At 47.7% G+C, this 13,975-nt stretch overlaps 1 protein-coding gene across 2 annotated transcripts; it reads right to left on the bottom strand.

Moving 5' to 3' along the window:
- Positions 1-4,855: 4,855 nt before the first annotated feature.
- Positions 4,856-11,083, bottom strand: RGS16 (regulator of G protein signaling 16). Of its 2 annotated transcripts, none has more exons than XM_003824741.5 (5): positions 10,451-11,083; positions 9,461-9,571; positions 8,652-8,716; positions 8,198-8,364; positions 4,856-6,745 (listed from the first exon to the last, which is right to left on the bottom strand). In XM_003824741.5, exons 1-5 carry the CDS (start codon positions 10,492-10,494, stop codon positions 6,524-6,526), a joined length of 609 nt encoding a protein of 202 aa, XP_003824789.1. In that variant the 5' UTR covers positions 10,495-11,083; the 3' UTR covers positions 4,856-6,523. The 2 variants fall into 2 exon arrangements, with proteins under 2 accessions (XP_003824789.1, XP_063454437.1); XM_063598367.1 differs by having other exon boundaries at positions 8,652-8,713; positions 10,451-10,644.
- Between the last annotated feature and the right edge of the window lie 2,892 nt (positions 11,084-13,975).

Below are 13,975 nucleotides of genomic sequence, written 5' to 3'. Positions count from 1 at the left end.
GTTGGCATTCTGCAGAATTGTTTTGTTCCATGGGAGCCAGGAGTATCAAGGAGGGGGGTGCCCCAAGAGACAGGTGGAGTCTGACAACAGTCCTGGCAGAAGGAGAGATCAGTCTGTCCACAAAGAGACCCTAGTCGCTGCTGGTTCAGAGGCCCAGACTCTGAAGACAGAATCACCAAGAGCAGAAGAGACCCCTCCCAGCAGTGGATGCGAATTCCAGGCTGGGAACATGGAGAGAGAAACCAAGGCCAAGGTGAAATGTAAGGATAGCTTCCTCCTTCCCTCTGGCTCCCTCCTTCCCACACTCAAGATGTTAGAATTAAGCAATGTTCTTAACCTTTCCTTCCTTTGACAAGAAAGATCGCTGGGACTGCAGAGATTTTCTCTAAGCTTAGGAATAAATTGCATTTTACTTGCCAAAAGCCCTTCTTGGATCTTGGTGAGAAGACAATGGGGTCGAATTGATCACTGCACTCCAGCCTGGGTGACAGAATGAGACCCTGTCTCAAAAAGAAAAAGAAGAAAGAAAGAGAGAAAAGAAAAGAAAGAAAAGAAAAAAGAAAGAAAGAAAGAAAGATGAAAGAAAGAAAGAAAGAAAGAAAGAAAGAAAGATTACACTGATGTTCTCACATCAGTAATATGAGAATGGTTTGGAATGGTTTGATGTTATGTAGCAATGGCTAACTGATATAGCTACTTGCTAGCTCTTTGAATTTGGGCAATTTACTTAAACTTTCTAGGCCTTGATTTCTGTGTCTATATAATGAGGATGATAATAATAGTAGCTAACTCATAGGAGTATCATGAGGATTACAGAAATTAACATACGCGGACTTAGAACATTGCCTGCCACATACAAGCAGCTACGATTTTTGAACACTTACTTTTAAGTGCTATGATAAATATTTTTCCTAAATGTTCTCATTGTCATCACAAAAGTCCTATGAAGACAATATTATTGTTATTCACATTTTACAGGAAAAAGTGAGGCTCTGAGAAATTGAGTAATGTGCTGCAGTTTACTCAGCTGATAAATAGCAGATGTGGAACTTAATTCAGTTGCCTAACTTCCGAACCTGCTGACTCCATGATTAGGTTATACCACGCTGCCTGTGAGGCTGCCCCTTGGAACTGTGAGATTAACTGAGCTAAGGCAATTCTCCTCCCCAGCACGGAACTGTCCCTTAAGTGGCATCCCATTACAATCATAAGATTAATCCACACATTGTTGCTTTTCTCAAAGATTAAATTAAATCATTCTCCAGGTTACAGATCAAAGCTTGAAAATCACCAACACTGTAAATCAAGAAACATCTTTTCTAAATGATGGGGACTCCAACTCCATTATCCAGCGCCTAACCACCGTATATCTCTTACCCTTAGGAGCACACCTCAGTTATGTAAATTTCAAATCTTTCTTTTCTTCCTTAAAGCAATTTGAATAACTGGACCAATTTAAAAGATTCGTGACAGTAAATTACTTTGCAGTCAGCAAGGCAATAGGCCCTGACACTTTTTTTTTTTAATTGGAAGTTTTGCTCTTGTTGCCCAAGCTGGAGTGCAATGGCGCGATCTCGGCTCACTGCAACCTCCGCCTCCTGGGTTCAAGCGATTCTCCTGCCTCAGCCTCCCGAGTAGCTGGGATTACAGGTGCGTGCCACCATGCCCGGCTAATTTTTTGTATTTTTAGTAGAAACGGGGTTTCACCATGTTAGCCAGGCTGGTCTTGAACTCCTGACCTCAGGTGATCTGCCCACCTCAGCACCCCAAAGTGCTGGGATTACAGGCCTGAGCCACCGCGCCCGTCCCCCGACACCTTTTTTCTCTCTACCTTACAGCTTCCATTTTTAAAAGTAATTTCATCCCTATAAACTAAAGAATCTCGGTTTAACTCCCATACCTGCTGTGCTGTCTCAGTAGTGATATTAATAATTCTCATTTCTGTTAAAATTTCACATGTTTATTAAAATGCATTAATAAATAAAACTACAGTGAAACAAATTAAAGCCATTGGATGTATAATTCCAAAGGAAGAAGCCAAACTTTAAAAGCTTGCATTGCCTGGCATGGCCACAGTGAGGCAGTAGAGGGTGAGAGACAAGCAGCCTTGCACAGTCACAGGGCACATATTTGAAAACAGCGTTGGCTGACCTGGTTTCCAGGAATCCCATGGTCCCTCTAATACCCTGGCTTACTTAATGCCTCCCGCCTTCCATTTCTTTTTCTGAAATTCTGGAATGCTGTAAACATCAGACAAAATATGGTACTGAAGCAGCTAAAAAAAAAAGTAGATTTAGAATCCTGAGTTGAAATTCTGATCCTGCCATTTTATTCAAGAAGTCAAAAGACTTTTTGACTTGACTAATGCCTACTGTATACAAGTCACTGTGCTAAGTACTGGGAATCAGATAATAATAATAGCCAATAGTCATGAGGCATTAACATTGTGCCGCACACTTTTATTTCATTCGGTGTTCCCTGTGACGCTTACTCTTATTATCCTCATTTTACAGCTGAGGCTTAAGCAACTTTCCAAGGTGAATGGCCAGGATTCCAACCCAACATTCCGGCTCCACAGCTGGGACTGGAGAACTGCTTTGCTGTAGTCTGTTCTGCCCCATCTCACCAAGGTGAATAATATGACCCTGACTTTGAAGAGCTCAGTTTAATAGGAGAGCAAAAGCCATGAAGAAAGAAGTTATGGAGGAATACCATATGTGCTACAATCAAAGTAAGAACACTGTGTCTTAGAATCATGCAAGTTGGGAGCAATTAACTCTGTACGGGGACATCTGGGAAGGCTTCACTGAGGAGGTGATGTTTTTGCTGGATTTTGAAAGTTGGCATTCTCCTCCTCGCACCTCAACCCCCAATTTTTTCTAAAAAAGAGGAGAAAGAGGTGTTCTAGGCAGAGAGAACAGCATGTGTAGCCACAAAAAAAAAAAAAGAGAGAGAGAGAAGGGAAAAGTCTGAGAATGAAGGCTGTCCAGGCAGGAGATACGTCTGGAGAGGGACTTGGGTCAGGTCAGAGACCCCCTTGTGTGTCAGGATTAAAGCTGGACTTTATTTTAGAGTCAAAAGTGAACCGCTGAGGGGTTTTAACGTAGCCACAAAGTGCTCAGATCTGTGCTTTAGAGCTGAAGACTGGCACAGTGTGGAAAATGAACCAGCACAGAGAGAGGCTGGGGTAGGGAGACCCGCCGGGAAATTGTGGTATCTGATTGGAGAGGATGAGAGAGTCCTCTAAGGAAGCCTTGGTGAGCCTGTGCAGAAGCTGGACCTAACGCATTTGGGTCTGAGGGATTTCCATGCACTCAATACATGCATGTTAAAGGCATAAAGATGGAAGGAGAGCAGTAGGAAAGGGCGAGTGTTAGTACCTCCCTGTCTTTCTGGGTCCTCCGCTCTTCCTTCCCTTATCAGTCACATTCCTCCACCCATCTTTCACAGACTGGACTCCCCCATGGCATAACTGAGTTCAGATCCCCACTCTGCCACTCACTGGCTGGCTGCCCCAAGCATGTCCCTCCCTCTCAGAGCTTGTTTCCTTCTCTGGATGATAAAGTGTTCAGACCCACTCCACAGAGCTGTTGTAAGGACTAACAGAGCTCAGGGCCTGCCACAGTGTTGGTCCCTGTCTTCCTTCCCAGGCCCTTAATTTCAGGATCCTCCCTGGTGTCACCCACAGAATCCCTCCTTAGATCTGTGCTTAAGATGTGATTCTATGGGGATTTCTACCCCATGTTCCTGAAGTCTGATCACTTTACTCAGACTATCAATAGGGAAGAAATAAAGGTTCATTTAAGGTCCAGATCTGTGTATAAACAGATCATTCAACAGAGAAGAAAACATTTTTTTAAGTAGTGGTAACCAGAAAAAAATGAGAGGGATTCAGTAGGATGAAAAAGGAGAACAAGCAGGCAATTAGCAGAGGAAGAACAGATTTTGATCCTTGCAAACCTACCCCCAGGGTCTCACTGTGTCCCTCAGGCTGGAGTGCGGTAGAGTGATCTCAGCTCATGGCAGCCTTGACCTCCCCAGCATAAGCCATCCTCCCACTTCAGTCTCCCAAGTAGCTGGGACTACAGGCATGTGCCACCACACTCTGCTAATGTTTGACTTTTTGTAGAAACTGGGTTTTGCCATGTTGCCCAGGCTGGTCTTGAGCTCCTGGGCTTAAGTGATCCACCCTCCTCAGCCTCAGTGCTCACAGGCATGAGCCACCGCGCCTGTCTCCGTACCCCCAAATTCTTTCAAGCACAGTTCAACCCTTATTCCCTTGGCCCATGGAATGGAGCAGCCTCATGTACAGAGTGGCTTCATATACCTCATCTCAGATACTTCTATGAAATTATAAAAAGAATAATAATTTCTTGAATATAAATTACAAAAGATTTGTAATTGAATTTAATTACAAATTACTTTTAAAAGTAAAAATCCTACAAAAGTCACCACCTAACTGAGGATGTCTTGCTACTTGACCAAGGGGTACTGACCCCTGCACTGTTACAGGCAGAATTGGAAATGGCTCATGCCGAGTCCCAGCCAGGTGGGCAAAAGATATGGGCTCTGAAATGACAGTGGGCTGAGCCCAGTCCAATCCACACAACAGCCCAACACAAGTGGGGCTGTCACGAGCTTAAAAAGTCACTGATCATAGCAGCCTCGTTAGAACCTATCCCTTCTCTTGACTCTGGCAGGTACCAGGTGAACATCGAGCTCTCCCTGTACTTCTGCCTGTGCCATGGAAGCTTACTCGCCTGTCCTGTGGAATTCCCAAAAGCCAGCTCCTCCCCAGAGCTCTCCACAACACTTCCCCTTTCCCCTGACCCACACAGCACTTGAAGACAGGATGTCATATTTGACTTTTGCTTTTATTTTATAAGAATATAACATGCTGAAACAGGAAAATGGGGATTGCAAACATCATTCATATCTAGGAAACCAGCTCCATTTGTCACAATAAATAAATATTTAAACAGTGAGGAGTTCCTGACAGGCTCCAAGAGGTTCCCAGCACATTCAGAGGTAGAGTCTGGTAGAGAAAGGGAGACAGTCAGGCTGAAACCCCTGCTGAGATTCTCCAGTAGAGGCAAACTGAAATTACAATAATAAATAACAACAGCACCAACAATAACAAAAACAATGTTATGACAATCACAGAAAACCAATGATACAATACACTTAAATAATCTCCTGGAGGAGCTCATGGTACAGAGAGAACAGTGTTGATTATCCTGGGCCACAAAGGGGCTGCCCTGGGTAGTTCACTTCCCCAGCCTGGGCTCTGCCCCAGGAGTTCCCATCAGGAAATGTTTGTTCAGTGATGCCCTGAGGTGACAGGCAGGTTCTGATTATCCCCAGTCCTGCCCTTCGAAGCAGCCTCTCCCCCGAGCTTCTGCACTCTAAGGGTGCCATGGTCCTGGGCCACCTCTGCCCACTACAGTGTTCATCTCACGTCTGCAGGAAAGAAACACAAGGCTCCCCTTCTATCTCGGGGCATCTCTTTTTGCCTGTTCTCATACCACAAAAAACACTGGCTGGATTTCAGCAGGACTCTCAGGGACCGCCAAAAGACTTATTTCCTAGCATCCTTTTCTGCCTCGTTCCACACTGCGGGGCATGAGAGCTGGAAAAGCCACTCCCCGAGGCCTCCACACTTTGTTCTCCTGGGCCCTGCCTCCAAGAGACAGCACAGAACTCAGAGAGGGCACATCCCGGAAGAGGCCCCAGGGCGGGCCTGCTCACAGGTGGACCCTGCTGCAACACAGGGTCAGGGGCCACCTGCAGGGGGCCACCCAGAGCACTGAGCTGGATTCAAGTGAGCCTCCTTTCAGGGCTCTCCACTGACTTGGAAAGGGCTCACAGGCCAGTGTTTGAGGTATAAATATCTCGCATGGGGCAAGAGTCACATCAGCTTGCTGGCCTTGACATGACTGCAAGGCTGGACAGACACACAGGAGTGTTACGAGGTACAAGCTAAGGGACTCTGGGCTAGCCCAGAGGCCAGTGAGGAGGGCCAAAGGGGAAGACTCCACATCCAGGGTCCCTTCCGTGCCCAGAACAGTCTGGGAATTAGGAAAACAGGATGCGATCAGAGTCAACTGAGCAACAGGCAAAACAGCTGATCGGGATGTCTTTCCTCCTCTCATTTTCATGGTTCCCTTTATCCACATGTTTCCTAAACCACACTAGAACACTTCCTTCTCCGGTGAGAACGAGAGCCAGTGCTAACCCCCATACCACTTTTTCCCCCCACAGAGAGCCCCACCAACCCTCATCATTAGCCCTTATTCACAGGTCCTGGAAGTGGGCGGCTCCTCTCCAGCATGAGTCCCACAGTATCTGAAGGAGAGACTGCTGCTTCCCAAACAGGCTGCTGGAGCGCATTTTTTTTTTTTTTTTTTTTTTTTTGTCCTCTTGCACTTGCTTTGCAGAACCTGCCTCCCACACAGGGGCAGCCACCTCGGGGATGGGTGACTCAACCTCTCTTCCCGGCTGGCTTCCTCACTGCCGTGGAGACTCAGGTGTGTGAGGGCTCGGCCAGGCTGCAGCTGGACAGAGTGGCAGAGGCGGCTGAGGCTTGGGCAGCCAGGTCCCGGTAAGCGGGCGACTTCAGGAAGCGTGGGTAGGAGTCCTTCTCCATCAGGGTACGTGTCTTCCCCTGAGCCGCATCAAAGCATGTGGCTGTGGCGGTCTGCAGGTTCATCCTCGTCAGCTCGCGGGTCTCATGGTCAATGTTGACCTACGGGAAGGAGGATACACACAGGGTGAGTTGGGGAAGAGGGTGGGCATGGCTGAGGGAGGGCCAATGGCAGGCTGGGCATTGGAAAGAGCACCGGATGCTACATCAGGAAGTGGTGGCTCCTGAGTTGATCACTAGCTTTTCAGCTCTGGGCTTGTACCCACATCTGATCCAGTGTCTGTCCTCCAATCTCTCAGAATTAACATGAGGATCTATCAAGAATGTATACAAACGCAATCCCCTTTCACCCTTTCTTCTACAGCAACCCTGCTTCAAGTCGCTATCAGCTCTCCTGGGATTTGCACCAAGGCCTCCTACCTGGTCTCTCTGCTACCTTACCCCCCACCCCTGTGGTTTGTTCTCTACCCAGTTGCTACAGTGAGCCTTTAAAAACCCAACTCAGTTTGGTAGCTCCTCTGTTGTCTCCTCATGTCTTTCAGAGGAAGAGCCAAAGGGCTTGCTGGGCCCATGAGGCTCCCCAAGCCCACACCTGGCCATCCTCCTCATGCCTGACCTCATCTCCTGCTCTTGCCCTGCTCTACACAGGTCCATTTGCTCATCCGTGACTGTGACAGGCAGGCTCTGGCCATTGCATTTGCTGCTTCCTATGTTGGAATGTTCTTCCCTCCCTGAATTCTTTCTTATCTCTGTTCATATGTCCTCACTTCCCTTTACAGAATGGAAAACCTTATGTCTTCCCAGGCCCTACCTCTGGTACTCCCTGTCTCTCATTTCCTGCTGTATTTTTATGAGTGCATAGCTCATCACCTGGCATATATTTGTCTAGTTGGTTATTGGCATCTTCCCCCATTCAAATTATAAGTTTCATTAGGTAAGGGACTTTGTGTGGCTCACTGTGACATACACAGTGACTGTAACAGTGTCTTGAATATAATTGGGGCTCAATACACCTTTACAGAATTATGTGGAATCAATCAGCGATCAGAAAACAAAAATAAGGTACAAAAGTAAGGCATTACTCTTATCTCTCCACCAGGTGGCGCTGTGTTCTTTAGCAAATGCAGCTGCCATGCGTTTAGCGGCCAGGAGAGAAGGTAGACAAAAAAATCACAGACCACAGACCAGCAGGCCTCAGGCAGGTCAGCCTGGGGACTGAGCCAGGTTACATAAGGTCCCTGTGCTGACCTTGTCTCCCCAGTTGGTAACTGTTTTAAGCCTCTAAAAACGGATGGGTTTATAAAGGTGGGTATGGACAGAAGCCGAAAAACCTGCCAACACATCCTGCCCCATCATGAGTCTTAGGGTTAAGCACCCAGGAGTGGCACTGGGCCTGGCTTTCCTAGTCTCTGGTCACAGAAGCCCACTCACCCCTGTGCCAAGTAAGGCCCTTCTACCTCTACACCTAGCCCTTCCTCCCCACTAGCCCTGATTCTCAGAGGGGAAGGAGCAGGCAGGGTCGTGAGGATTCACTGGGCATATGGGGGCTCTAACCTCTTTAGGGGCCTCACTGCAAATGAACTCCTCAAAGATCTGGTGTGCCCTGGAGGCCAGCTTGGTAGCTGATCGGATCTTCTTGAACTCCTCACAGGCCAGCCAGAACTCCAGGTTCTCCTCACTGAACTCTGTCTTCAGGAAAGCGTGGAAGGCAGCCACTCCATCTGGGGTTGCAGGAAAGAAGAGGAAATAGGTCAGCCGGAGAGACAGCAGGGAATACAAGAAGAAAGGAAAGCAATTGCACTTAATGGCTCTATTTTTAGAACATAATTTTCTTGAACAATGACCTGCCTTTATATGTTGAATAGAGGCTGGCACACTAGGGGATCATTATTATTATTATTACTACTACTATTATTCTGCCCAGGCTCTCAGCAGTCCTGGGGCTGGCTCCAAAGCACATGAGTACACACGTGCCACCCAGAGACAGACACAAAAGGCTCCTACTCACTTTTACTGCTCAGCAGCAGGTCGAACGACTCTCTCCACCCCAGCACATCTTCTGAGAAGTTTCTACTAAAAGACAAAAAGAAAAAAAAAGAGTAAGAAAAAAAATCAACAAACCAAAGCATAGTACAAATTCTAGCCAGAACTCTGATGGAAAACTGCATAAAATTCACAGAAAGGCTTGCTTGGTGATTGCTGAAGCTGACACCTCAAACTCTTAGTTGGACTTAGGGTAAGCAGTAGTGCTTTCTAGAGCACAATTCAGCAACCAGAAATCAAAGCCAGGGACTCTTTAGTCCTCAGTCAATATCTCTAAGCCTGTCTCGTCTCTGTCCAAAAACTATTTCAATTCCCCTGACTCTCAAAGATTTGTTTTGTACACCTTCCCAAGGAAATAAGGTCCTCATAAATAGAGATTACATCTACACATAACTCCAGAGTTTGGTACAGTTGATAGCCAATATGAAAGAGTTTCTAGGCAAGGTGCATACTAGAAAACTTCAAGTGGTCTTGGATTCTGTCCTAGCCCTGGATGCATGTGCAATGAATCCCGAGGTGGGAGAGTCTGGGAACTAGGCATTCATGCCCTGTGTGCCCTCATCCGTGGATGGACTTGGAGGCCTGGAGCCACCTACCCACTCACCCATGAGCCAAGTAGTCGTAACAGACCAGCAACAAGTCCCACTAAAATCTCTAGGGAGGTGTTGCCAAGGTCCACTTAGCGTGTCCTGGCTTCTCCTTGTATTTCCCTCCTCATGACTCCCTTCCCACTCCCTTCCCTCTCGGAGCCCTGAGCTGGTCAGCAACACTTACTTCTCTTTGCTGTGTTTACTGCCCCACTCGAACTTGCCAGTACTCCCAGTATCGCAGCCCAGCTCTGATTTGTGAAGAAAGATCCCCAGACGTGTCTTGAACTCTTTGGCTCTGAAAAACAAATCAGGAACATGAAAGCATTCTCTCATTTGCTCAGCCAGTGTGGAGAGGTTTATGGGTCCCAGAAGAGCTCTGGGTGGCGCCACCCAAACTTTAGCCTCAAGAGTTCCTGGAAACTCTTGGCTGTCCCCAGGCCAAGAGTGCTTCTCTTATCAGCATCATCAACCCCAAAGCAACAAAAGCAATGTTTGAGCTATGCTGTGGTAGGTCTTACACTTTCTGGGTAATACACACGCTGCATATATGGGCTTTTCCCTAAAGTCACACTGATCTCTCTTCGTGCCTGTTGATTCAGAAAAGAACTCAGCATTCTTTTCAGAAGTATTTATGAACTGTGTGGGAAACTGATTCCTGCCTTCATCTTTACTTTTTCCTTCCCAGCCAGTAACGATTGGAAGCTGTTGAGTAGCTCTCTGGAATATGGACACACCCTCAACAGTGGGAGCCCCCACCCCCACACACCCCACCAAAAAAAAAAAAAAAATCTCCCTGTCTTCCAGGGGCAGAGGAGGCAATGCCCCTAGCTCTGGTCTGAGGAATGAAAAACAAATGCTTAAGAAATGGGCAGGCTCAGTGCTGCCTGGAAATGTCAACGTGGCCTTCCCGCAGCCGGGTCTTCAGCAGGTCACCTGAGCACGACTGCAGTTTGTCAGAAGATGGGGATGGCAGCAAGCCGCGGGCCCTTGCTTCCCTTCCCCTTGCTTTCTCCCTGCTCCTGGAATCTGAGCACGTGGCATCAAGTGCGCCTCTACCTCTCTACTCAAGCCTCTAGCGCCCCATCCCCGCGCCCACCCAGGTCCCCAGGCCTGCCGCTCCACTCCCTAAGAGTTGGTGGGACTTCCCCCAAGCAGTTAGACAACCTCCCCTTACCTCTCCAGGCAGGTGGTGGGGAAGGCGGCCAGGGTGCGGCACATGGCTGCGGGCGCAGGGCAGCACGTAGTGGGCAGGATGGTGGCAGGCTCCAGGAGGCTCCGCGAGCGCCAGGAAGCAAAGGCGCGGTAGCAGGTGCTAGTCAACTGCAGTTGGGTTTAGCAGCCTGCAAGCGCCCAGACTGAGCGGCCGCTGCTTTAATCCCCTCGGAGGAGCGGGGCGGGGCTGGGCACTGCTGACCAATCGGAGGGTGGGGCTGGGCGCTGAGAAGGCGGAGGCGGGGCCCGCAGCCAGACTGGGCCGGGTGCAACTTTCGCGGCAGCTGGAGCACGCGGAGCTGCACCCTCCGCCCAGAGGACGCCGCGTTTGGAAGGAAAAGCGGCAAGAGAATTGGCACGGGGATGAGACGTGCACACCCAGTTTCCTAGGGAAAAGTACCTGCCGACCTCTAGTAACAGCAGGAAAGTCACGCAGCGGTGTCGTGTTGAGAGAGTTTGCACGGGGGTGGTGGGTCTGGGAGGCACACAGGGCTTTCTTTGATCGCAGGTAAGTCTGAGCCTGCTGGGTCCTGAAGGACAGGCGCACAGGGTGCAAACCTGGGCAAAACAGCATCTGATTATACTGATAAGTACCCTTTACGAGGCTCTTACCATGATGGACACGGGGCTAAGTAAGCTCTTCTTCATCATCATCTCCATTTTATAGATGAAGAAATCGAGAATCAGAAAGCTAAATAAACTTGCACAAGATCACAGTTGGAGATGACAGAAAAGTGGAATAGGGATGAGTAGTTTATTGAACACCCACTATGTGCTAGGCACATAAGTAAGACTTGCTCAAAGTCTTAGTTATTAAATAACTTGCTCAAAGATGTGCAGCTAGTAGGTGTTGGCTCCAAAATTCAAATGTGAATTTACCATTCTTTTTCCATTGCACATACACACACACACACACCACACACACACACACAAAGGTTAGTACCCGGTCACGGCTATACCTGTGGACGATACTGGGTTTAAGCAGTTAATACCTTATTGTCTCCATCTCTGACATAAAGGTAATAAATGCCCTTCCTCTCACCTCATCTTCCCATAAAGGCATTGGGATTGCTATTAAGAGGCTGTATGTGAGGTTAAAAGTACAGGGTCTGGAGTTAGATTTTCAGGTTTCAAGTCATGGCTCTGCCAGGTGACCTGCTGAAGACCCAGCTGCAGGAAGGCCACGTTCACTGTTAACTGGCTACTGATGGGAGACTAGGCAAACTGCTTAACCTTTCTATGCCTCCATTTCCTTGTCTCTACGAAGAGAACAACTGATTTCATAAGGTGGTTGTGAGAACTAAATAAATTAATTCTTAGTTTGAGTTCCTAGGAACTAGACTCGGGTAGACACTTGCATGCAGGAGGTTTACTGGGGAGAGTTATCAGAATTAAGAGGGAGTAAAGAAAGCAGGTCTGGGAAGAGGGAGGAGTTGAAGGCCATGCCATTTCAACAGAGACCCCAGCTGGTTCCAAGGAATGCCTGGAAGCTCAGCTGGCCCTTTGGAACTGTCCACTGAAGCAAGAGGACAAGGCCCTGGTAACCCCATAAAGATCATTCATTGCATACAGCTGCCCAAGAAGACAGCCTAATCTTAAGGCAGTGCCCTTTGTCAAGAGCAATTCCTGGAGAGAGACTAACACCCTGGGAAATGATGATCACAGTCCCCAAGACGGGATCTGGGTGGCACCGCACAGCATCCGTGACAACATATAAGGTGCTTATATGACAGTGCTCAACATGTAGTCAGCACTTAATAAATGTTATAATAGCTTTCAGTTTTACTTAATAGGGATACTGGGCTTGCTAGCAATAAGGAAAAATAGTGAGTTTTTTGTGCCTCTTGGAATACAGTATAGGCAGTGTATACTGAGGCACTCTTAGTTAAGTACACCTGAGGCACTCTTAGTTAAGTGTACTGGAACAGGAAATAGCTGGAAATTGGATCCTATCTCCCAATTCCTGAGCTAGTACTTTCTCCTGCTCTGATAAAGAAAGCAAAATAAACGGTGCCAGGAGCAGTGGCTCACGCCTGTAATCCCAGACCTTTGGGAGGCTGAGGCGGGCAGATCACCTGAGGTCAGGAGTTCGAGACCAGCCTGGCCTACATGGCGAAACCCAGTCGCTACTAAAAATACAAAAACATACCCAGGCATGGTGGTGGGTGCCTGTAATCCCAGCTACTTGGGAGGCTGAGGCAGGAGAATCTCTTGAACCCAGGAGGTAGAGGTTGCAATAAGCCGAGATCGCGCCATTGCAAAAAAAAACAAAGGAATTGATGCACAGTGCACAGACCAGCAAATCTGAGAGCACAAAGCTCCCTACTCTAGATGAACGGCCCTCTCCGAGTTCAACCTGCCTCTTTGTTGCCATGGTTACCTCTTCAGTTTCCAGGCAGAAACTTTTTGAAGTTCACAATTTATCCCAAATTCTCTTCCCAGCAGGTCGGTTCATATCTGCAGTTTCGGTAATGCAGGATGACTCGACAGTTGCTGTAAATCCAGCAAGTTGAGCTCGCTTATGAATTGCACTGGCTTGGACAAAACCTGACCTCATTTTTGCCCAGCACTCCCAGAGCAGATGTGATCTTTTTAATGGATGGTAGCATGGGGGCACGGCTCTGCACCCTGGGTCATCTGAGGTCAGCAGTCTGGGCAAAGCCGTAGTCAAGATTAAATGTCCCACAGCATCCCAGCCATATTGCCTTTCATCTCCTTCAGCTCCCAGCCCCCAGCACTACCCTTTCCATGGAGGCAGAAGTCTAGGTGGGGATCTTTGTCTACTGATAATGGTAAGGGGAAATGAGAACTCTTCCTCCATTTTTCTGATTCAGCTCAGATGATCCCCACAGTGGTTTAGGTCCTCCAAATTCAATCATCAATCTACAAATACATATTTCTTATGAATTTACTATATTCCCAAGTTGGTGGGAAAACAATAGCTTTTAAGGCTCTTCCCTGAATTCAAGGACCTTATAATCTAGCTAAGGAAATAGAACTGCATGGTGGGGAGCAGGGAAAGTGAAAGGAAACTGTTTGTCACAGAAACAGATGTCAAGGGAAGAGGCTGATTGGAGACGGTTGACAGTATTGAAAAAGAAGTGATGGAGCCATGGTAGCCAGTGAGAAGCAGAAGAAGTAAGAGGAGGCATGAAAGTGAAAGAAACAGGAAAAGCTCTTATCATTTGCAGGTACAGCAAAGGTGCAGAAAGACTAAGGAATTTATTAAATGCTGCAGAAGCACTTAGGGTTGTGGGACACAATTGGATGCCACTTTTAGATTTAAAAGCGTATCCTGAAGCAGCTGAATGAGGAGGCAGTGATCATCTCCAGCAGAAGTGAAATAGGCAATCACTGGGGACATTTCCCCGCTGGTTCATGACAAAAACTTTGGGCACCCTCTCCTCCTGGGTAGGAGAAGTTGACCAAATTCAGCCTGGTTGTAGGAAATTACTTTTACTATGATTAATGATTACTGTTTAGGGTA

This window comes from Pan paniscus, chromosome 1 (assembly GCF_029289425.2).
Source record: "Pan paniscus chromosome 1, NHGRI_mPanPan1-v2.0_pri, whole genome shotgun sequence".
Classification (NCBI taxonomy): domain Eukaryota; kingdom Metazoa; phylum Chordata; class Mammalia; order Primates; family Hominidae; genus Pan; species Pan paniscus.
Note: the sequence above shows the minus strand (reverse complement) of the source record. Positions and strands in the feature narration are given on the sequence as shown.